Here is a 25,646-nt window from a genome sequence, read left to right as displayed (position 1 = left end):
TCGTTCATATCTGCCTAAAGAACTACTTTCTCTTCTATTAATAAAATCTCCTTCAGCTTCAGTTAAGTTTAACTAATGTCAGTAAATTGATGCCTCTTTTGTTTGTTTTGCAGGACTACTTATTGCTCAGCCATCCTGGCAGTTGCTTGTTGTTTTTATTGGCGACACCATTGACTTCATTTACTTTCTCAAACGTCCACGTGCCCTCTGGCTGTAATAATATAATTTCCGACAGCACCTGAAGGATTCTAACAGCTTTTTTTTTTTTCCAGACAGGTTGTGTGTTGGAAGATCTGCTCTGCAGGGATGTGACCGACAAAGAGAGGGGAGGGAGCGAGCCCCTCTCATCTGTTATGCATTTCCCCTTTGATTCCACAGCAGCCACTGAATCTTATTTTCCAGTGTTTCTCCCTGAGAGCGCTTTGTTCTGCGTTCAGCTGTGGAACGTGTCGGGGAACACAGTTAATTGTGAAAACCTTGTATCTCTGATCTTGTTTTCTCTCTTTACCTTCTTTTTATACGTAGCTCAAACTTCTGCTGGGTATCAGGATCACACAAAGCAGAGGTGTCACCTCACCACAGCAAAGTCCCCGACAAGAGGGGGGAGGGCTTTAAAGTTGTCTGTCTGTGCAATAAAAATGAAGCTGGAATTAATTACACTCTTGTACAACAAGTGCAAACATATTTAGGTGTAGAGTAACAGATATCCACCTAAAGATGTGTTTGGGTTTTTTAACGTTCCATTTCTGTGCCATTTTTAGGATTTCTGCAACAGAGAGGTATTTAGACGTACACTTGGGTGTAGCTATGATATCTTTGCCTGTGGGGCAGAAACGTTCATCAAAAGATGCCACTGTACAAGTGAGCCGCTCTCCGCATGAGCTGCAGGCGGTCTGATTTCGAGAAACAACGCTGCCACGCTTATTTTGAATTCATGCAAATTTTGGTGGTTTACATTTAACGGAGGAGAGTTAAAAGTTTATAAAGTAAGTGAAGTTCAAACATTGACAAAAAAAAAAAGAAAGAGGATGCAATGGTTGCTCCACCTGTTGGTTATTTTGTGGAAATGCAATTTAAGGCAAATTTTAGGACATTGATTCAAATGCAACACACAATTCAATTAAAAAAAACTCTTACATGATGATGTTTCTTTGTTTTGTTTTTCTTTTTTAAACAATATCATCACATAGAAATTCTCTATCAGAAGTCAATTAATAAGACAGTTTACAAATCAAAGTCAGTCCAAAGTACAGGAGAAAAATACATTTACAGGTACGTTAAGACACTGTGACACAAGGTTGCTGAGTGAAAAACAGTAAGGCACCGATGCCTCTGTGGCATAGGTAGTTTCTAAAAAATAAAATAAAATCACAAATTAAAGCCAGCCTTAAAAACCAGAAAATTCTTAAAAACTTGTCAATTAAATGAAAGCGTAAGAAACGACGCAGCAAAGCGTAAACGTACAAGTCCGAACACGTTAGTGGAACGCAGCCTGTGAAAGATTCACACATTCAGAGGTTAAACAGGTTTCTGTCGTTTGGTACGGAAGCAAAAGAAGACCAGCAGAGTTTAAATACGTACACTGCACTGAATTTAAACGTACAGAGATCTGTTTTTAATTCCCTGATTGGAAATTTTACTTCTGTTTTTGTAAACAGACTACATTAAATGGAAAATTCATGTGTCAAAAGTTTGCTGTTGTACATCTAAACTTCTTCAAACGACCCTGAACGAACCTAAAACTTTAAATTCTGCATTTTAAATTGACTTTCAAGTATTTTCACTTCTTTCTAAAGCACTTCATGGTCTCACATGCTGGCAGCAGATGAACCAGTTGGCCCTCGGGTCCTCGAGCAGCTGCTTGAGGACAAAAATGTTTGTTTCAGTTGATGAAATTAGTAGATTCTCTTTTAAAATAAATAAATAAATAAAAATGCACTGCTTTATTGCAGAGGGGTCAAATTATTGGCCTCCAACAAGCAAGGAAAATAACTTTGGAGAAGCTGAAAGTACTAAAGCCGGGTTAAGAAATGTATGTAAAAAAAAAACTTGACTGATCGTGATCACAATCACTTAAAAACTTGGGGAAATCAGAATCAACCACAGTCATCATAGATATGAAATTAAGAGAACTACACAGCTGTGTAGTCTTACGAAAACCACTTATCTGTGTGGCTAATCAGAAAAATGGGCTGCACGTTGCTGGGATCATAAGGACTGGACTCTGGGGCAATGGTAAAAGGTCATGTGGTCCAGATTTACCTTGCTCCAGACTTATGGCTAACTAACGAGGGGTGGATGAAGTCATGCGCCCATCATGCCTCGTACCTGCTGGGCAAGCCTGTGTGGGCAGTGCTGTGACTGGGGTTTGCCTCAGTTGGTCAGGTTTAGGTTCAGCAAATTGTACGTTTAAAAAAAATGAGGTTAGCTGACTTCCTGAATATACTGATACATATATATGCTGATATACTGACAGCTTTAACATAGTGAATGACCAGGTTTTTCCATCAATGGATGTTTTTCTCCCCTGATGTCACGGGCATGTTCAAAGACGACCATGGCAGGCTTCATTGGGCTCAGATTGCGAAACAGGGGCTCAGGGAGAAAACCAGTGTTGCCAACTTAGCGACTTTGTCGCTATATTTAACGAGTTTTCAGACCCCCTAGCGACTTTTTTTCGAAAAAAAGTCGCTAAAAAAGACGTGAAAGCGCATATCGCTTTTACTCTCAACAAGCAGCGGGTGCTGTAACGCAGTCAGTTCTTCTTTTACTCTTATGCTGTTTTGTGGATCAGGTTTAAAACTACTTATAAACACACACACACAAAGTAACTCCACCAGAGCGCCTATTTCGGGTCACTTTTGCCGGTCCAAGCCCGGGTAAAGGAGCAGGGTTGGAATTGTGACATTACAAAAAACAATAATTGCTAAAAGAAATTTAATTTGTAGTTCTAAATAAATTCTAAATGCATTTAGGATGTTTTTTGCTCACTTTATGCCTCGTCCACGATGTTATTTCTCTCTCCAGCAGCGTAGGTTACAATTACATTAGCATGACCAATTATGCAAATTAGGTGATGACATCATTTAGCGACTTCTAGCAACTTTTAGGACAACCAATAGCGATTTTCCTTACTGAGGAGTTGGCAACACTGGAGAAAACGTGTGACCTGGTTTTCACATACATATCGACCAAAACAGAGTCGAGATCTTAAGGCCACTGAGAATATTTGGGATTTCTGCCTCTCCCATCGTCAAACAAGATACTAGTGAGAAATTAATGCAGTTCTAGATGAAAAAAAATGCTGGATAAATGTATCAAAATGATCCCACGTCGAATGCTGTCATCAGAGCTAAAGGCAGTCCAGATTGTATGATGTTGTTCCTTTTGTGATAGTATTGCTTTCTGGTTTTTGCAAACTCTAAAAACACTTTAACAACATTTCTGAAGTATTACAACGTGAAAGCATTTTCATTTTTTCAAATCTATAAATGTAACAGTATCTAGAAGTCAAATGTTTTGGCCTTCTTTTGCTTCCGTATTTGGAGGGAACATGAATCATGGATCAAGTGTTGCGGATAACATTTCCAGTTGGTTTTCAGGTACTAGTTCTCTCCAGCATAATTATATTTTCAGAGAAGAGGATTTTTTTTCCCAGCAGTGTTAATATTTTTCATCTGTTACTTTACTGATAATAATATTGTAATATTATTAACTATGGGGCTTGTGATCCCACTGTAATATATCCCTGCACGTCTTCTGTTGAATTCCACACACCCCCTTTTTCTCCCCCCTGCAGGTAATCAAATATCACACTATACAAATTCACTCAAAGGCTCCAGGCTGATCCCATAAAATAAAAACCTTTTGGATTCAGATTACAGGTGCATCTCTACACTTCCAAATGAGCTTTGGTCTTTCACATTGTTGTGCTGTAAAGGCTGTGCTTCTGTTTCAAGCTGTTAGAAAGCATCAAAGCTGAGAAGTCTTGACAGATTGCTTTGAGATGAACTCAGCCGGTCTCCATCACACCCCTCTCTGCTTTTAGAAAAGGGAACGTAAATAAGACCTGAGCTATAAGACGTGTGTTGCTTTCCCCCCACGTAAACAAACTGAATCATAAAGAGTAGCAATCCAGAACAGTATTGCTCACGGAGTCGGTTAATATTTGATTCACTAATAACTGGCTTGACACATTTTCTTCTCCCGGCTGCTGATACAAAAATAGATAAAACAGTTACTAATATAAAGCATACGTCAGACAATCAGGACTTGGCTTGTTTTCTTCTAATAACCAGTAATTAAAATCAGAAACGGTTACACCCAACAACAAATGCAACAACTCTACCTACATCACAGCCCCCCCCACGCCCCCTTTACTGTACCTTCTCCAGTCAACACACACACACGCACACACACACTTGGTAAACACTGCACAAAGCTACCTTTCACCACAACCACAGGCACAGTAAAGAGTATATATATATTTTTTTATCTGTATATGAAACGCAGAGATAAAGCGGCTGCAGCTAAAAAGCCCGTAGACAGTCTGCAGGGTTGTCGGTGCTCGCTGCCGTAATGAAATCGCCTCAAAAGTTTGAATTCCCTCCAGCGAGGCTGAGTGGTGCTGCACTGTGTGTGCTTTCTGTAAGTGTGGATGCGGGTCTGTGTGCTCTCAGGGTGTGTCTGTGTTTTGAACTCTTCAAGAAGTTGATGAACTGACTAAAAACCATAAGGCAAGGGCTTCTGTGTGGACGCCCACAGCTCTCCTATAGCACCAGAGCAGGTTAGAAAAAGGTAACAAGTAGGTTTTAGTCTCACCTGTTAGCTGCGATTTAATGAGCCGTTTATATTCAAAAAGGTGTCGGAAATTTCTTTAAAGAATCGTGACATGAAAAGTCATGTTCACAAAACCATCTAACTAACCTACATATAGCATATCCCAGTCAATCAATGTGTCCTCCAACTGGTGTTTTCTATAAATATTCGACAATCTGAAACACTCATTTCGTCTCCACGATCACTATTGAATGTCATCTTGACACAAACCCTGGCAGTGATGTCAGGGCGTGTCTGACACATTTATTTATTCTACTTAAGCTTGAGTTTAAAAAAAGCTATGCTTGTAACTCAGTAGTGTCGGCAGAGAGGAATTTGTTAAAGTGTAATAATTCTCACTCAATCTACAGCCATGAAAAAGAAAGTATCGATTCTAAGGTTTTACTTATCAGGACAAAATAAATGTGGTCGGTAACAGAGGGGCGGACTAAAAACTGTTCATCTGATGATGCACTTGAGTGATTTTAAGAGCACCTAAGTCCTAGATTATTTTTAACACTTTTTCCTGATACATAAAAACCTTAGAATTGACTTTCTTTTTCTTATGACTGCCTTATAACCTCCCACCACCCTGAATGAAATTGCACTGGTTACAATGCAGCGTGATGAAAGAAACTTTGGTAAAGGACGTTTAAAATTGAAAAAGTCCCTATATTCACTTTATAATTGTCCCATTTATGGTTACCCTGGACGGAGCATGTGGCATGCATGATTAAAGCTGTGGTCGGAAAAAAGGTGAACAAACAAAATAAGAAAATGAAAAGTCCTCTTCCTCTAGTGCTCATTCTCTGTTCTAAACATCCACTAAAATATAATTTCTGATTTAAGATATGATCGTTACCAATCAGCTGGTCACATCTGATAAAAAGACCTGCCAATGCAAAGTCTCCGGTCACAGTCCAGATCTTCTAAAGCCTGAAGACAGAGGGAAGGTGAACTGTAGCAGATGAAATGTCATTTTTTGGTCCAAAGAGAAAGAGTCAGTGCAGTTAGCACGACCAGTAATGGTAGCTCTGTGTATCCACACCTCCGACTCACACATCAGACATCTGGAGAAACTCAACTAACCAGCTCAGTAAATTCTGCTCAGATCCTTTTAGCAGTTCTTTTAACTAATGCTTACAGTCATGCTGCCCTAAATCCTGAAAAGGTCCATAGCTTTATGTCAGTACTGTGTAAAAGATGGACACCATAAAGGCGTTCATTGGTTTGGACTCAGTATTTTTGCTATACTAGGTTTCTGGACCCAGAATTAATGATATGTAGACAAAAGGGTGGAGTGAGAGATTTCTGGGATGGTTTGTACCACACAGCTATTTTATGTGTTAGACAATTCTATTAAAGGTGCTCCAAACAGCATAAACACAGTGGAGAGATCCAGTTCAGTGACTCCAATTAGTAGAGAATGGGCTTAGCCGATGGACCATAAACAGACTATAAACATTTTAATGATTTTAATGCTTTGCATTGGCCATTTTAAAGTGGGAGTCTATGGGGACTGACTCATGTTTGGAACCAACCTCAAATGGTTTTTGCGCTTACACACTGGTGTCTCTTTTCTTCTTTTAGCTCTGGAAGTTTCTGTTTGCTGTTAGACCGGCCTTTTGCTTCTTTGTTTACAGGTCCTTATCCACGGCTCCTTATCTCTTCTAATTGCTTTATCTTTTTTGATTTAACATCAATGCATTCTGACTGAGTTAAATGTTTTGCTGTTGCTGTTTGGATTGTCACTCTTTGTTATGTACTAAACAAGCTAAGGCTTGCACTTCATTCCCAATGTAAGAACTACATTTATGGAAGTTCCATGGTGACTAGTTTTACCTCCCCCATAAGTCCCTTTTTACTATCTATGACTGAATGGGTTCTCAGTCGACTAAGTTATGGTAATCTAAAGTGATTGAACTGAAGGCAGCTGCACTTGCTTTAGGTTTCTGAAGAGGTTTTACTTTTCTGGGGGTGGCTGTAGCTCAAGTGGCAGAGCAGGTCAGCCACTGATCAGAAGGTCGGTGGTTCGATCCCTCCTGGCTGCATGCCAAATATCCTTGGGCAATGTTTGCCATGTTTGCCTACTGGTGGTGGTCAGAGGGCCCGGTGGCGCCTGTGTCCGGCAGCCTCGCCTCTGTCAGTGCGCCCCAGGGCAGCTGTGGCTACAATGTAGCTGCCATCACCAGTGTGTGAATGTGAATGGGTGAATAAAGTGCTTTGGGGTCCTTAGGGACTGAGTAAAAGTGCTATACAAATGCAGGCCATTTACCATTTTCATTCAGAAGATTGTTTTCAGTTCTAAAGACTGATTCGGAGTGCTGTCTATTGCGCCACCTAAGATCATGAGTTATGCTTACGTGAGGCGTGCATCCAAAATCTGAACATTTGTATTTTACAATTTTACTCTTCTTCTTTAGGTGCAAATAACCCTTTCAGGTGAGAGGTGACGATGTCTTCAAAAACCTAAAAGGAGTCCAGCTGCCTTTGACTGAAGCACTTCAGATTGCTTGTAGTATTTTAAAGAACAGGAACTTTCAGGTGGGTCTTGCAGTTAAGAAGCTTTTTTCCTTTTTAATTCTTTTACAGTCCCTATTTTACACCATTGTAGAACTGCCATTTTAAAATCTGCCAAACTTCTTGTGCTTTTGAAGTCGATGGGGATGACACAATATCCAGCCTCGTTTGACATTTCCAGGTAAGAAGTTGTCTCTAGCTAAATTTTAAGGTAAGGATCTCCTAAGAGGTGGTCTGGAAAATATTTGTTAAAAAAATATAATTACAAAAATTAAAACTCCTACTTGTATTTATGCGGCTGGAGGTGTGGGTACATGTGACTACCAGGTGTAATTTGCTCAGTGATCTTTAGCCCCAGCTAAACCGGCTCAGCAGACAAAAAGATGATCTACAAAAACTTAAAGGTCATTACACGGCAGTATATGGAAAATAGCACGTCTCATCATAAAACTAATTCATGACTGTTTAGTCAAACAGAGCCATGAAATCGCTTATGCCACGCCGAGCTGAGAAACTGAGTGCAGATGCGTGTGGTTGTGTTCCCGTCTCTTCATCACCACTGACGCTGGTTCATTGGACGGCATCGCACTCCCGCTTCCCAGTTGAACATTTCCATTTCCTGCCCATCTGGGACAACGACGGCGGCGGCGCCGTGTAGCTATGCCATTAAGATTCCAGCAAGCTGTGCCAGCGGCAAACCTGCTGTCCTTTAGACTCTTTCATCTGAGTCCAGTGGGTGAGCTCCTCCTCTCCAGAGCTGTTGAGGCCCAGCGAAATCCAACCAATCATCTCCTTGCGCTTCATGCTGCGCTTGTTGTAGACGGATAGGATGAGCGTGACGTCCGATAGCTGGAAAAGAGCTACCTGGAAGACAAACGTCTCTTTGTAGGTTGGGTTGGGCTGACCTCGACAGATGGAGGTCTTACACTTGGACATCTCATGGCCCATGGAGTTAAGTAAGGTCAGCTTAACATATGTATCTAGAGAGGAAGCAGGTGGAGGAGAGAGTTACAAGGGAAATGATACATCTTTATATATTTTGAGATTCTACAATAGCTTTGTAGTAGTAAAAAAATAATAATTCAAGCACCAGACTTAAATAATAGACCCTTTGTGCAAAATCCTTATGTTTCTTCACCTTTCCTCTTAGCAATCAGCCATGACGACCTGCTGCAGCTGCTTCCTCTGCAGCAAAGAATGACACATTTTCCCCACAAAGCATTCACTTCTGTAATAATGTCACAGCGGATGATATATAAGAGCATGACCACATAGGATGCGTTTTTTCTCCTGATCAAACACAAAGCACAGCTGTGAGCGCAGGGAGCGTTACTTCAGTCTTGTTGCTATGCGACTACTGATGTCTAATCTGAAATGGGGGATAATGCTGAAGATGAAAACTGACTGGAGAAAGTTAGTCATACGTTTGCTCGTGTTTGAAAGGATTAGGAGCTCCTGAAATGAACCATGTAGCCAAAATTAATTAATTCTGGTTACGTGGTTCATCACAAATTACCATGAAGAGCTGCTATTATTTGACATAATGACTTATGCTAAAACTTTAGAGCCCAAGGCAGTCCCAAGACGTGCTTTGTCCAAAATGTGACTCACATATTGTGCAGGATATACAGGTCTGCTGACACTAAATGAGAATCTGGGTGAGAGGTGTCAGAAACATAAGGGAAATACAAGACATTCGAAAAAGTCTTGAATAAAATCTGTGGAGGAACTGCGTAACAGAAAAGAACTGGGAAAAATAAGACGGTTAAGTTGTTGCACTGAGTGTTTTTCATGATTTATGAATTGAACGCCACTGCTCAGTTCATGGAAACTCCATTTGTTTCATGCATGTCTACAAATGTGATTACTGCTTCCATTTAAAAACATTTCTTGCCAGCATTAAAGTGTTAATATGACCAATACCTGTATCATGTTCAGAAGGAAATAAAGAAATATATACATTTTATTTAGATTTTTTGGGTGCCATGCATTTGCCTTTATGACTTTGGCAATAGACACTTACTGTAACCCAGATTCTCACTGGATTTATTTTTCTTTCACTATGCAAAGAGGTCTTCTTCAGTTTTCCCGTTAAGGTCTATTTCTCTCAAGCAGACTCTTTTCTGTGTATGGGCACACGCGTTGTTCTTTCATCATGCCAGAAACTTGTTCAGAAAAGCTTGAACTGAAGTTTTTGTTAATTATATATCTGTAGAAAATTATTTTTAAAAATGTGTTTAGTATTGCTTTTCCATAAATTCCCAGTGTGTCCAGGGCAGACCCAGAATGGTGAAACACTTCACTGGGAGGTATTCAATTCAAATGCCAGAAGTACCTCAGCTGGGTGTCTCAGTCTGTAGGAGTTGTGGTTCCACTTTGAGCTCCTTCTGAATGGCTGAGCTACTCCCCCGGAGAGCCCAAACACTCATGGGAGGAACTTCATTTCACCGCTTTTTTCTGCAAACGTATTCTTTCGGGCACTGCCCACAGTGTTTGGCTGTGAAGGTAGGAGGGACTGGTACAACTCCAAACTCAAAAAAAGTTGTGTCACTGTGTAAAATGCAAATACATTCAGAATTTGCTTTTCTTATAATCCCATATTTCATCCACAATACAACAGAGAAAAACAGGTCATATGTTTAAATTAAAACATTTTACTTTTTGACTCATTTTGAATTCCTCTCCATGAATCGCTACCTTATCGTGGTGGAGGGGTTTGTGTGTCCCAGGGATCCCAGGGGCTATGTTGTCTGGGGGCTTTTGCCCCCTGGTAGGGTCTCCCATGGCAAATTGGTCCTGGGTGAGGGACCAGACATAGAGCGATTCAGAAGACTCATATGAAGAGAACATCGAGGGAACAGTTCACCCTGCCCGGGATAGGGTTACCGGGGCCCCGCCCTGGAGCCAGGCCCGGGGAGGGTGCCCGAGGGCGAGCGTCTGGTGGCCGGGCCTTAGTCCACGGGGCCCGGCCGGGCACAGCCCGAAGAGGAGACATGGGCCCATGCTCCCGCAGGCCCACCACCCACAGGAGGCGCCATAGGGGTCGGGTGCATTGTGTGCCGGGTGGCACTGCTTAGGCTGCTTCCCCCGCGACCCGGCCTCGGATAAAGTGGATGAAGATGGATGGATGGATGGACTCATTTTGAATTGTTTTGGCAGCAACACGTCTCGTGATATTACAAAGAAACAGCTGGAAGATCATTTTGCAAATACGTTCATTCGCAACAGTCAGTAGCATAAGAAGAGCATCTTAGAGAAGCAGAGTTTCTCAGAGGTAAATACAGGCAGAGGTTCACCAGACAGCAAAAAAAAAAAACTGTCTGCAAACTGTGGAAGAATTTCAGAATATGCAAAACTCAAAACTGTCAACATGTTATAATCTATAGCACCAAATATCTAATGAAAGAATCTGCAGAAACCTTTGTGTGCGAGGGACACGACCAAAAATCAGTATTGGATGCCCTTGAAAAAGGCATGATTGCTTAATGGAAATCAGTGCATGGGCTTAGGAACACTTCCACAAATCACTGTCTGTGAACACAGTTCACTGTGCCATCCACGAATGCAGGTTAAGGCTCTGGACGCTGCAGCCTTCAGACTACAGGGAAGAAGGAACATCCAGATTGTTATCAGCGCTGTTCAAAAGCTGCATGCTTGATGCTATGGGGTGTATTAGTCCCTACGGACTTGGCTACCTACAAATCTGATCGCATCTTTTTAAAGAGAGGTCTGCATCCATAACAACAGATCGGACACGGATGGGACGACCTTCCTCTCCCAGAAGCCCAGCAACTGGTGTCATGAGTCCCCACATGTTTACAGACTGGTGTTAAAATAACATAGTAGTAAACTTGATCTTGTCCCAACTTTTTTAGTGGGTGTTGCTGCCATCAAGTATAAAATGTGCCAATATTTTCCTTAAAATAGTGAATTTTAATAGTGAAAGTTTTGTTGTGAAGAGTTTATGAGACTTGCAAATGATTGCACTTTATTTTACACAGCTTCATTGAAATTTCGCTTGTAAATCGGCCGCTTCACCTTCCCACTCTGCTCACTCTTCACCAGAGTGGCACATCGTCTGCATTGATGCATCAATCCTGCTAGCCTCCTGTTCCACTCCTCCCCAGCTCCTTATCAAGACCCAGAGGCAATCGAACGCGTCCACTTGAGGCGCAACTTGTTATCAAGACCCCGACGTACTTGAACTCCTCCAAGTGGGGCAGCAATTCATCTCCAACCTGGAGTGGGCAATCCACCCTTGTCTGGCTGAGAACTGTGGCCTTAAATTTGGAGGCGCCAGCTCTCATTGCTCAAGGAAGCTTGCACAACCAAATGATCTGCAAAAAACCCTACAGCCCTCTGCCCCTTAGCTGCACTAGAAACTCTTTAAATAATCTATTTTTTAATAATCTGATGAATAAAAATGATAATTTCATTTGTTAGTATTTATTTTAATAGTTGCGTTATGCAACTAATGCTAGCATGTTGCCAGGTTTTCATGCATATAGGGGCTTTTAATGTGAAACGGAACAGAAAAAGCACTTGCTACTAGTACGACTGCTGGTGCATAATTCTAATATGTTATTATATGAAGCTTTCAGATGAGATATGAAAAAACATATTTAGCTCAAGACCCTAGCAATCAAAGACAGAACATAATATATCGAGTCGGGATTAAAGTATTTAAGAATTCTGAGCTTAGAAGCACGACTTGTACTGCTGATACTCGCGGTTTGCGACACTTTCCACCTTTTATTACCCCGCTGATCACATTCCAAAAAACAAAATCCTGATAAAGCTCATTCATTTAGCCCAGAAGAGGAAAAAGCAAAAAGGAAAAACACTGCCATTATCAAGTGATTTCAGCATTCACGCTTTCCTTATTCACTCCTCATTTCAATGCAGAAATCATGGCACAAACTGAAGCCATAAATCCAGCGGAAAGTAAGCGAGGCAAGACTGGCAATCACAATGGATCTTTGAGAGTGTTTCGCCCCTCGTCTACAACCATACTCTGTAATAATGCTGTGTATTATGTTCCAGTCTAAGAGGGGTATAAGGAATGAATTGCTGAGGGTTTCATGCTGTCGAGTGCCAGCTGCCTTCCAACGCCTAGCTCACCGCCTTCAATCACACATTCAGTTGCTCTCTTTGACATAAAAGCAGAGTGAAAAAAATAGCCTTGATTTCTTTTTTGACTGCTGCTGAATGGGCTCTGTAGAGCTGTGGATGTCTTAAGTGGTCAGTAGCGGTGATGCATGGCTCTTTGGCATTGTTGCTGAATGAGAGGGGCTGCGGCTGATGATTAACTTGACTCGTCGGCTCGGTACTGTTTTGAAATGGCAGAAAAGAAGCTTTGAAATTGCTCCGCATCTTTCACCGTGCTCTTTCCACTTTGTGAGGATGCACAAAGTCAATCAAGGCCTTCGTGAGGATTTTGCACAAAGGTTTTTTTCAGTGTTGCCAGATGCGACTATTTTCCAAGTACAATTTGAAGACTATGAAGTATGTGGATATGCTATTCAGGAATGTACAAACAATATCAAAATCTGACAGCTAGTTATTAGTTAGAGACATTCACGAATACATGGAACATGGCAATTAATGGGAGGACAGTACAGTGTGGCTTTTAGATGAATATTTATGCAACTCAGAAGTCCTGTTTATGTTTCATATGCTGGAAGCAAAGCCGAAAAATGTAAAATGTGCAAAGCGTACTGTTCGAATTAGGCCAGCACTCAATGACAACATCTCCTTCTTGCTGGCTATCAGACACCAAGAAAACTAGACCAACATAGCATGAAAAAGGCTGAGTGAAAACACGAAGGACTTCCAGGCAACACAAGAAACGGGCGAAGGAGGGCAGGAGGGGGGATCTCAGATGCATGCGTGATGTGATACGCATTCAGAAATACAGCAAGAAGACTTACAGCACAACAGCCGAGCATCTTCATGGATGAGAGTTAAAATGCAATAAGAGTCCTATGGTCCAAAGTTTACATGAATTTAAAGAAAGTCATATTTCAGGTTTTATGGGAAAAGCTTATCTTATCAAAACTGCTTCCAAGAGAATTTAGTTACATTTTTTTCAACTTATTTGGGATGGGTGCAAAGAGCTTGGGCTCCCAATATTGCATAAACAGTTGCTGTTATATGTAATTTACGTTTTTATAGCAACAATTGTTTCATACTGTAAAACAAAGTTAATCCCAATTATCATGTGATCCAGTAAGAGTAAGCACTTGGCAACGGTGGGAGCGAAGAACTCCCTTTTAAGAGGAAGACATGAGGAAAACCAAGCTCAGGAAGCGGCAGCCATCTGATGCAACTGACTGAGGCGACATTGAGTCAGTCTAACATATTACAGCATCAAATTAGATATATATTAATGATAGAAGCCAGTTAAATTAGTGTGTCAATCAACAGTCATTCCATTTACTTACATCTATTTGCATCCATGAAGATATATTAAAAAAAAGGATGTGAAATTAACACTGATGGCACTTCACAGGAAAGAACAGAAACTCACCTCTGATAATATAAACCTGTCCACCTATCAAGTGTTTTAGACAACAGAACAGTCCATCTGACAACAAGGGTTGGACAGCAGTAAGAAAAACAGCGGACCAAGATGTCAAAAAGGTAGTAGGGTGAGAGAGTTTCAGGTGCAGACATAACAGAAGATGCAAGGAAAGAGAAACAGGGTCAGAAGGCCAACGACAACAACAACATTTGCACAAAGTTCAACAAGAGGCAGTTTTTGTTTGAACTTGCTGCTCAGATTCCTGGAAGCTGACTGAGGAGGCTGACCGGGAAATGAGGGAAACCAGAGATCAAACCAGAGGAAAACTGAAAAGCAGGTGGTGGCCGAGATAGAGTTCACTATCTCTGATTCGGAGAAGTTATACGCTGTGCATAGTCCCTCTCTGACTGAGCGTAAGGAAGCACATAGTATGTAAAACATATAGAGTTTGACTACAGATGTTTACAGGAGATAAACTCCTATGCACAGGCTCAACTTGTCCTCTTCTGCTGTAGCATTTGAAACATTAAAAGTGTTTTCCTGCTCTTTCTCTAACCGGACAACTAAACGTTTTAAGGTACTTACTGGGTGGTTTGTTAGCAGCCAGGTTTTTGAAGTGGATGCCTTTGATGACTTCCACAGAGAGACGTCCTGTTGTGGCGTTGTAAACCAGGCCCACGAGGATCTCCGGTGTGGAAGCCTGACTGACTGACTGGAATGACGAGGCGCTTTCACTGCATGTCATATCTGAGAGGCTGACCTGGGATTCGCCACCCTGAAAGAGTTGGCAAACATTCAGAACATTCTTAATGTCAGTTTTTAATTGTTAAGGATTTTCCAAAACACAAATGAATTACAATTCAAACAGCAGTTCGCTACACCCTCCCTTCACTGCTCTGTCCCAGCAGGACGTCAGACTCCTTACTTGGTCATTGTACTGAATTTCGCATTCATCGATCACGTCGAGTAATCACTCTCAGACAGACCGGAGAGGTACGCAAATAACTGCCATCTACTTTATAAACACAGACAGGTTGCTAGCATGTTTCAATCAATCTCAGTCTGTCTGTGCCAATGAGCGCAACTCATCTGTAATCCAACACAGTTGTATTCTGGTTATATTCCTGAATAAAGGCAAAACTGCTGAATAACTTAATGCCTATTTGATTTTGCAAATCACCGTCATGCAGTTACAATGTATCCAGTTTTCCGGTTTCAAATCTATGAGGTTCTGGCTTTGACTTCTTTTAATACACTTCACAGAGTGTTTGTTTAGGCAAAATAGTGTCGTATAGTACACACTAAATAATGCTAGCCACTAGGGATGCACCGATACCACTTTTTTGGAAACGAGTACGAGTACGAGTACTTGCATTTCAGTACTCGCCGATACCGATACCGAGTACTTAATAAAAACATGATTTAAATTTACAGGTAACAGCTTTAGTCCTATAATTTAACAAAAACAAAACAAAACACTGGAATTAAGAACATTTATTTAAAATGAAAAGCATGTTGTATGCAACATATTACAGAATAAATAATTATAAAAAACAAAATTTAATTTTAAATTTGTTCGTCTGTTTCTCTGTTTAGAAGTCTCACTAGCACAGTCACAGCTGGGATGACATCAGAGGCTAGTGCGTCGTAGCTGCTCACTTTTTTAGTTAGTTCCTCAAAGGGGGCGAGGATGGCAACAGTCGTCTCCATAAGAGCCCATTGGTGAGCGGTGAGATAGTCAGCGAGTTCGTGCTCGGACACGCCCAGCACTCGCTTTTGCTCAATGAGGGACTGGAGCATGTAATACGTGCTGTTCCAGCGCGTCTGTACGTCCTGCTGCAGTCTCTTTATTGGCTGGTTGAGCTGTCCCTGAATGTCCTCGAGGCGGGAGTAGGCTAAGGCGGAATGTTTAAAATGCCCAACTATTTTCCGTCCCACTGCTATAGCATCAGCTATGCTCCTCTGTGCTAATAAGCGTAGGTAAATAAGCATGGGTAAACTCTTTAGGTGCTTGATTAAATTGCTTGTGTTAAATGTGCTACCTTTAGAGCCTCCTCTGGACAATTTCGCTGAGCACAATTTGCAGTTCGCCTTTGTTTTCACGTCTTCGTTCACTTTGAAATAGTTCCACATGGCTGATATGTCTCGCCTGCCCTTCTCTCAGCTCTGAGCTGCAGCCGGGGCCTGGGGGCGGGCACTCGGGGCCTGGGGGCGGGCACTCGGCGCCTGTGATTAACCCCTTACATGCCGCTCAAACATAGACAGGTCTCAGACCGTGGTATCGGCCCCCGGTATCGGGGGACTTTTAACAAGTACGAGTACTTTAGAAAATGTGGTATCGGTATCGGTGCATCCCTACTAGCCACTATAACGTGGATATAAAATATGGTGGTAGCCAGAGTGGGATTAATGATCTGTTACTGAAATCACAATCAGTGGATAACGGCTTAACCAGGATAATCCTACTTTTGAACACTAATAATAGTAACATTTACAAAATAAACTTTGCATTTGATTCATTATTACCTGAAACTGTTGACTGAGCTCATAAAGTCATCAGAGAGTGAGGAAGCTGGACTAGGCCAGAAGCTGGCCATGGAGAAGAACCGTGAGGAAAATAAACCCGATTCAGGGAAGATTTTAATAAGATATCTCCAAACAGATAGCCAACCCGCTAAAAAAAGGAGCCCGTATTAGGCTGGGCAAGCTAACATTTGAAGGTTACGTAAAGCACATCTTTCTTTATACTTAAGGACTTGTGTTTTTGGATAGGCTAAAAATACTCCTTACATTTTTAGTTATCTTATGTTCAGCGAATTAAGCACTGAATGTTGCTGTATTGGGTTAATTCAACACCTGGATTTCTACATAAATAAAAATATTGATACTAAAGAGAAAGAAAACTGATATCTGACAGATTCGAAGCAGGATAAATAGGTGCCTTTTAAGGCTGCCTTTCTTCTTTGTAGCCTTTGAAATAAAGTGAGCAAAAGGAAAAAAATAAGTAAACTGATTATTGTTTATTCCCTAAGATGAAATGGAGGCAGTGTCGCACTACCATCTACTCCTGAGAAGCATTAAAAGCCAACAAGCAAACAAAACTGGCAGTTCAGTAAGAATGATCTGCAAAATGTGATCTCACTCTGAAAATGTTATCCAGTTAGATGAAAGATCAATCAACAAAGAGAAGTAATTAGCGAGGTGATGAGTGGCAGCTTGAAAGCCAACACCTGCGTTGATCATCTTACCGGGAGTGCACAGCATGGGTCTAATGTGACCGGCACCGACATTTTGCCCTGAAGGTTGAGCTTGGTGAGGTAGAACACCTTTTCTCCGAGCACCTTCTCCTTCTTCATTCGTCGCATGCTGTAAAGGCGAAATCTGATAGCATAATTGCTGATCATCTCTGACTCCACGTGGCTGAAGCGGAAGGTCTCCGTGAAGATGGGGCACGGGCCTCTCTGGATCCCCGTCTTCGCCCTCTGTTTCTTGGTGGGCAGAAGCACCAGATGAACCTGCCAGGAGATGTTACCGGTGCGCTTGTAGCTGGGAAGGTCGGTTACTGCCATGATGGTTACAGACAGCTGCTGCTCCTCTGAGTCGTAGTCAAACACGATGTCCAGGGTCCCGTATTTTGCAACAGGATCTGGTTCGTAACCTTTCGGTAGCTGGGCTGCTGATCCACGGGCTGACATATCCTACGCAAACCAATGAGATGTTCAGTGTTCAAAATAACACCTCAATCTAAAGTATCACTCTGATATTGCGTGACTGGTATTTACCTCCGGGCTGAGGACAGCTGTGCTGTCACTGGGCACGTCCTCCTCATAGCCCTTGTTGAGGTAACTCTCAGTCTCGGGGCCGTCGCTGCCCTCACTGGGACACTTGCCGAAAGAGAGGTGGGGGCTACCGCTGGTGTGGGACAGATCACACTTGGCATCACCCAGATCTGACAGGGTGCAGGACATCCTCGGAGAGCCATTCTCATCCTGATAGGGCGGTGGCTGAAGCTCATCCAGTGGCGGCGTCCGTCTCATCCTCTGGATGCAGTTGACTGGTTGGGAGGATATAAATAGATAAAATAACAAAATACAGACGCATCATAACACATCATTTAATAGGAACCATTAAAGAAAGTAATTTGGTTGCACACATTTACAGCTTCATCAGTGCTTCACTGTAGCAGCAGGTGGTGATGTTCTGTATCCTCATCATCATCATCATCAACAAACATCATAGCATCAAAAGACCAAAAAGGTCTTAATGCTTCCAACGTACCCAGCTTGTCAATCCAATTAAAAGCACTACATCCATAAAACAGGGTAAACACATATCTATTCTTTTTTTCTTTTTTAAGCAAAAACTCAACAGTTTGAATGGTTTTCAAACTAGAGGAAAATCATGCGTTTCTTAAAGACTATTTTCAGCCTCTGATTTGGCGAATGTGAGCATTATCATTTAATAGGAACCATTAAAGAAAGTAAGTAAAAGTAAGTAAGTAAAACTTTATTTATATAGCACCTTTCAAGATAAAAATCACAAAGTGCTTCACAGAAGCTAAAACCTAAAAATAAAAATCAACCAAAAGCAAGTTTAAAAAGATGAGTTTTTAGCTGTTTTTTTAAAAGCGACCACTGAGTCCACAGATCTCAGGCTCAAAGGGAGAGAGTTCCACAGTCTGGGGGCCACAGTTACAAAAGCTTTGTCGCCTTTTGTTTTCAGCCTCGTGTAAGCAAGCCCTGGTCACATGTCCTCAGGGACCTGCTGGGAATGTATGGATGTAAAAGTTCACTTATATATGTTGGTGCTTGTCCATGCAGAGCCCTGAAAGTCAAGGTCAAAACCTTAAACTGGATTCTGAATTTAACGGGGAGCCAGTGCAGCTGAATCAGCAGGGGTGTGACATGGGAAAACTTGGAGGACTTGGTCAGAAGCTTTGCAGCAGCGTTCTGAACGACTTGCAGACGCTCCAAAGAGGCTTTACATAAACAAGTAAACAAAGAGTTACAATAGTCCAGACGAGATGAAACAAATGCATGAATAACAATTTCTAATTCGAAGCGCGATACAATGGGACTCAGCTTAGCAATGTTTCTCAAGTGATAAAAACAGGAGCGAACCAAAGATTTTACATGGGCATCCAAAGTCAGAGCTGAGTCAATACTAACACCAAGGCTCCTGATAGACGATAGACGATAGAAGTAATTTGGTTGCACACATTTACAGCTTCATCAGTGCTTCACTGTAGCAGCAGGTGGTGATGTTCTGTATTCTCATCATCATCAACAAACATCATAGCATCAAAAGACCAAAAAGGTCTTAGTGCCTTCCAACGTACCCAGCTTGTCAGTGGCTTTTAGCCTTATCCAATTAAAAGCACTACATCAGGGTAAACACATATCTATTCTTTCTTTCTTTTTTAAGCAAAAACTCAACAGTTTGAATGGTTTTCAAACTGGAGGAAAATCGTGCGTTTCTTAAAGACTATTTTCAGCCTCTGATTTGGCGAATGTGAGCATTACAGCAGAGTAAATAAATAAATGGAGCTCTGTGGCACCGAAAACAAAGAGACACTGTGCAAAGCTACAGAAAAACAGGCAATTATTTTCAATTTTGGAGGTTTTGATCTTTCTATTTATTTATTTATTTGTAAACAATGAGAGAAATGTAAAACTTTAACAGAGTTTAAGTAACTTCAAGGACAATCCTAAAGTATTTACATTTTTACAACAGGTTGGGTATGTAGCCCATTTAGTACATATGTGGAACACCAACTACAGCATGTATTTAAAATCAACCCTACAGACTTAAAAAGACACAGATCTTGGCATTGCACCATGGATTATGTTTGCAAAGTTTCATCTGAAGAAACCACAAGATGCCCTTTGGACAGATGAGACTAAAGTGGAGGTGATTGGCCACACTGTACATCACATTTGGAGAAAATTAAACACCAACTGTCAGCACGAAGGTGGAGGCGTGATGATTTGGGCTTGTCTCGCAGCCATGGGAGCTGGGCACTGCCCACAGTTGACCATGAAAAAAAGTATTCTAGAGTCAGATGTGAGGCCGTCTGTCTGACAGCTAAAGCTTGGCCCAAACTGGGTCATTCGACAACACGAGGACCCCAGGATCCCAGGCACAGCAGCAAATCACCTTGATGTGTTTCTTTTTAAGAATGGCTGAAAAAGAAAGAAATCAAGGTGTTGCAATGGCTCAGTCACAGTCCAGACCTCAGCTCAATTAAAATGCTGTGGAAGGAAAGCAAACGACAACGAACTGAAGAAGAGTGGGCTAAACCTTCTCCACAGTGTTGTGAGAGAAAACAACTACTTCAGTTAAAGGTGGGACCACAAACTACTGAGCAGAGATGGGCAGTAAAGCGTTACTGTAATCCGATTACTTTTTTCAAGTAACGAGTAAAGTAAGGGATTAGTATTGCAAAAACGGTAATTAGATTACCGTTACTTTCCCGTAGGAACGCTGCGTTACTGCGTTACTAAAACCGTGATTTTTTGCGAGAATGTCTCATGACAGTGACGTAAGCGAGTGCGACGTTTGTGACAACAGCTGTGTGCAGATCAACAATGGATCATATATCGAGTACGGAGAGAGTGTGAGCGTGCAGCGTTTAAAGCGTGGAAGTACTGACCTTACTTTGAGTTTGATTCCATAAAAAGTGACAAAAACATTAGTGTCCGTTGTGCGTGGGAAGAAAACTTCTTTTTACAGCGAAAAAAAATCCCTAAACAAGCACCGAGTGCACAACGACGTAATGGGAAACTCACAGAGAAACTCGCGGATTCTTCCACTGACCGCCGCAGCACACCTGCACCAGGGTAAACCTCCGCCTACCCCGCTCCTGCTTTCCAGGTGAAAATAGAGCAACAGGACCGCTAGTCTTTGACTTTATTTATTTTCTGCTGTGTTTTACTTGCATCTATTTGAAAGAGTGAGTGTAAACACACAAAAAAATTTATTTTATGTGCTGGAATGTGCAGAAAATAGGTTTAAATGTTAAACAAATTTCTTCCAGTCAGAGAATGTTGCATATAATTTAATTTTTGCCTGATGCATAAAGTTAAAAGGTTAAAACTAATAAAACAAGTTTTAAAAAGAGACTTTTCCATTTGATTACATTTTGTATGATGGATTATGTAGAAAAAGTAGAATTGGGCTGAAAGATCTATCGCTTTATCACCTATTCAGGTTGTAAATCGTGTTTTTAAAAAGTAACTAAGTAACTAAGTAATTAATTACTTTTGAAAATAAGTACTTATTTTTTTGGGGAAGTAATCAGTAATTAGTTACTGATTACTTTTTTCAAGTAACTTGACCAACACTGCTACTGAGTCATGGGGTGTACTTAGTTTTATTTGCATAGCAATTAATGCTATGCAAATGTAATTTGTACATCTTATTAAAGATTAACAGATAATAAATTAATTGTAACAATACCAGGTGAGTCTTAATGTTTAATCTTCAATCCTAACTCTATCAGTATTATCTCGATCTGTAAATTTGTCATTATTATGATTTTGTTTGAAATTTTTCAGACTTCTTTGTCAGCCTCACAAACAGGTCTGATGCAGCTGCCCTCGTGAGTATAATACGCTCTGCGAGAGGAATCTTTTGAATGCACAGTCTAAATAAAACATCAGATACACACCATTAAAAGGACTGAACTGAATACTTCTTAATCTGCCACACATTTTATGCCTCTCACCTTTCTAAATGATTCAGTTGCCTGGAAGGCACAGAGTGAGGCTGTGCTGAACATTTCTGTGGCACTTACAAAGAACCCTGAATAGTGTTGTCAGCTGCATTCTCAAACCTGACTCCTTTGTCCAATTTGGATTCACAATAACTGAGCAGCCGATGCTAATACTCCCAGAGGGACGCTGGTGAGGAATGAATGCTTTAAACCCAGCCTGTTGCTGAGAAAAATAAGGGGGCAGAGAGAGAGAAAAGAAAACAAAAGATGAAGAAGAACATAAGTTGAAAAGAACGATCTCTTCTTTCCTCTAACTTTTGGAAAAAGCCAACATTGTCATGACGTAATCCACTCCAACACAATGTTCCAGCTTTCTCCCAAGTTCCTGAAACTTTCACTCTTAATAATGTCAGTGAGACACCAGCTCAAAGTGGCACATATCAGTGGCAGGATAGAGGCAAAGGAGTCTTAACTAAGTGTCATGGAGGGCTTGATAAAAGGAGCAAATCCATTTTGAGCAGCTCTTTCCCGCTGAGCCGGGGGCGGTTGATTTGATAGAAGCCGCCGTGTAAAAGCACTACTCTTTTCTCCAGCCCGCTAATTGGGACGGTTACCATTCCTCCCCTCGTCTCACCCACCCTTTCATCCCTTCTCTGCTGGCGTTCGCCTTGTTTTGCCTTCTTGTACCTCTTCAAGTGGGAAAACAGTTTGTGAATCTCGCCTGTGAGAAGCAGGTAAAAATATCTTAGATGAAAAATGAGAGATGCTGCACTCGATTGTCCTTTTCCCAACTGTAAGCAGGAGGAAACACACCTGACCTCCTGCTAAGTTTCTAAAAGTTTTCAAAGGAGTTAAGCAAAAATATCGGATTATGTAGGAGGCTAAGTGTAAAGAAAACAGAAGTGCCATCATCCCAATTTAAACAAAGCAGGTGAAAGAAGCAGATAGATTTGCTATATTACCAATAAATACATAAAACTGATATTTATTCTCCCTGTGAGAACCCAGTTGTGTCAGTGTTAAAGCCACTTTCTGCATGGTGTAAATGCAAACAAGCTACTACTTTATCGTTAGTTTTTTCCCAGAAACACACTTGAGACAATGCTTTCAGTTCCAGACGTGCCCCAGAAGTGACCGTCTGCTCCGTATCTCTTAAAATAGTGGATAATCTACTCATTCATTCATTTATTTATTTAACTGGAAGCTGTTTAAAGCTGCTCAGGGCAGATGAGGAGGCAGGAAGTCAGAGACATCAGGAACCGAATGGAAAATTCAGCCAATTTTCAAAATAAAAGACCTCCTCCAGACTAAAGTCTCTGATTCTAAAACACTCGACGGAACGATAAAACAAAACCGGGTCAGAGACAAGGACACCCAGTATGAGTGCATGACTCGAGTTACATTAAAAAAAATATAGTATTTTGTTTTGCATGTGTTGGCTGAGAATGAGTAGAGAGCACGTTTTCTGTAATAAAATGGTTCTAATGACTTGCATCCTGTAACAATGGGTCAGGTTTGCGTTTTAACAGTTGCACACCCTACTGTACACCTTTTTACCCCCAACTTTGAGCTCTGTGGAACAGTGGACTGAACCCAGCTGCAATGTATTCCAGTTCTTGTGTGAAAGCTGTATTTGAAAAAAAAATAATTAATTTATTCATTAAAGAATCTCTGAAACACAGCCGGGATCTATTTTTCTGGCTTAGCATGGTGGTAGAAACTATTCTTAATCCTGAAAACAATGTACAGGATTGGAACTACTTGCTGGAACTACATTTCACTCAAGAAATAATCCCTTAAAAATTGTGCAGAGTATAGACTATGACGACTTTCAATCCCCATTTATTCTCTGTCAATATTCTTTGTAAAACATGAGCTCAGAGGTGTGGATACTAAAAACAGCTTCCTTTTGCTTCTGAGTTGCAGCATATGAATAAAGCTATCGTGATCTCACTCACACCTCACCGATTTTCATGTGAGAAAAGTGCTAAATGTGCAGGTTTGAGTGGCTGAGAAACATTCTCTCACTTTTATTAGTTAACGCTTCAGAAAACGGTCTTTGCTCTTATTGAGCTGGTTGGGTAAAATGTGGCCGACTTCCAACATGGCACCAGTCATCGCTGCACCCTCATTCACAATACAAGTGAATTTTGTTCTATGTGAAAAACTAATTTGCTTCTTTCCAAGGTTTATGTTGGATTAGTGAAACCACTCTCATGCAAGCTGAATCAAATCCTAAACTCTGGATTGATTAATTGAGCCTACTGGTCAGAGGTAAGCCAATCAGCTATGAGTGCATGAAATAAAGCCACAATCAATGAAACCTCATCCCCAACCTCTTGTAGCAGATGGCTGCTGTTTCTGAGCCTGGTTCTGACGAAGGTTTCTTTCCTGTAAAAAGTGAGTTTTTCTTTCCCACTGTCGCCAAGTCATAAGGGGTTGTTTGATTTTTGAGTTTTCTCTGTGTCGAGAATGTCTCATGACAGTGACGTAAGCGAGTGCAACGTTCGTGACAACAGCTGTGTGCAGATCAACAATGGACCATATATCGAGTACGGAGAGAGTATGAGTGTGCAGCGTTTAAAGCGTGGAAGTACTGACCTTACTTTGAGTTTGATTCCATAAAAAGTGACAAAAACATTAGTGTCCGTTGTGCGTGGGAAGAAAACTTCTTTTTACAGCGAAAAAAACCCTAAACTTCCTATGACGTAATGGGAAACTCACAGAGAAAGTGAGTTGCAGCACTTGCAGCGGTCGCGGATTCTTCCACTGACCGCTGCGGCACACCTGCACCAGGGTAAACCTCCGCCTACCGCAGTCCTGCTTTACAGATGAAAATAGAGCAAAAGGATCATTGAGTCTTTGACTTTATTTATTTTCTGCTGTGTTTTAGTTGCATCTATTTTTAAGACTGAGTGTAAACACAAAAAATATTTTATTTTATGTGCTGGAATGTGCAGAAAATAAGTTTAAATGTTAAACAAATTTCTTCCAGTCAGTGAATGTTGCATATAATTAAATGTTTGCTTGATGCATAAAGTTAAAAGATTAAAACCAATAAAACAAGTTTTAAAAAGAGACTTTTCCATTTGATTACATTTTGTATGATGGATTATGCAGAAAAAGTAGAATTGGGCTGAACGATCTATCGCTTTATCATCTATTCAGGTTGTAAATCGTGTTTTTAAAAAGTAACTAAGTAACTAAGTAATTAATTACTTTTGAAAATAAGTAATCCGTAAAGTAACGGGATTACTTTTTTAGGGAAGTAATCGGTAATTAGTTACTGATTACTTTTTTCAAGTAACTTGACCAACACTGCTCATTAGAGTGTTTTACCTTACGAAATAAAGTGTGATTTGGTGATATATAATTAAAATTGAACTGAAACCATAGCAACAGGTAAATTAACAGAAATGTGAGTGTCTACCATATTTCTCTTAAAAGAAAATAATAACAAAAGAAAAAAAGAAGAGTTTTTTTTACATAACAGAACAGTTTACATTTAATCTTTAAATCTAATTATTATTTTTATAATAACTGTTTTTTTCACTAATTATTGCCAAGAGCAAAGTGCAGGTGACAAGACAAAATAAGAATATGGATACAGTGACAACACAGTTTATTTATGGACCGATTTATAACCATATACAGCAAATGATTTGGAGGGCCCATTGACCATAAGCTGAAATCCTACTATCCACATGAGTGAGGAAACCATCAAAAAGCACCGGCACATGCTGTGCAACACTGTTCTCAAAGTGGCCATTAGAGCAGGGGCTTACTTCAGAGAAGGGAAACCTTAGATAATTTTTCTGCTTTCTGCTTACTTCCTATTTTTGGAGTCTGAGTGAAGCCACCGGAGCACCCAAACTCTGATTCTGCAGCTCTGGCACAATCCTCCTCATGTTTTATACATATGTCCTGAGGATGAAGCTCTTCATGCTCAGACAAACACAACAGCGGTAGCTGTGGGTGTGGAGAGGAAGCTTTTATGGCTGTTTGCTTGAAAAAATAATGAAATGCTTGTCCTTTAGCGCTCGTGGAAAATCGTGGAAACGACTCACCTAT

General features: G+C 40.9%; 1 protein-coding gene across 3 annotated transcripts in view; it reads right to left on the bottom strand.

The window, feature by feature from the left end:
- Positions 1-1,918: 1,918 nt before the first annotated feature.
- syt14a (synaptotagmin XIVa) overlaps positions 1,919-25,646 on the bottom strand; it is a 67,106-nt gene continuing 43,378 nt past the window's right edge. For 2 of the 3 annotated variants that reach the window (XM_085142606.1, XM_085142604.1), the window contains 5 exons: positions 17,644-17,915; positions 17,110-17,559; positions 14,447-14,636; positions 13,868-13,924; positions 1,919-8,318 (listed from right to left, as the gene is read on the bottom strand). In XM_085142606.1, coding sequence (XP_084998732.1) covers positions 8,005-8,318; positions 13,868-13,924; positions 14,447-14,636; positions 17,110-17,559; positions 17,644-17,915 — 1,283 coding nt within the window. In that variant the 3' untranslated portion in view covers positions 1,919-8,004. The remainder of the gene's footprint in view (positions 8,319-13,867; positions 13,925-14,446; positions 14,637-17,109; positions 17,560-17,643; positions 17,916-25,646) is intronic. The other variant, XM_085142607.1, reaches the window with a different exon arrangement.

The sequence above is a fragment of the Neolamprologus multifasciatus genome, chromosome 19, assembly GCF_963576455.1.
Source record: "Neolamprologus multifasciatus chromosome 19, fNeoMul1.2, whole genome shotgun sequence".
Lineage (NCBI taxonomy): Eukaryota > Metazoa > Chordata > Actinopteri > Cichliformes > Cichlidae > Neolamprologus > Neolamprologus multifasciatus.
Note: the sequence above shows the minus strand (reverse complement) of the source record. Positions and strands in the feature narration are given on the sequence as shown.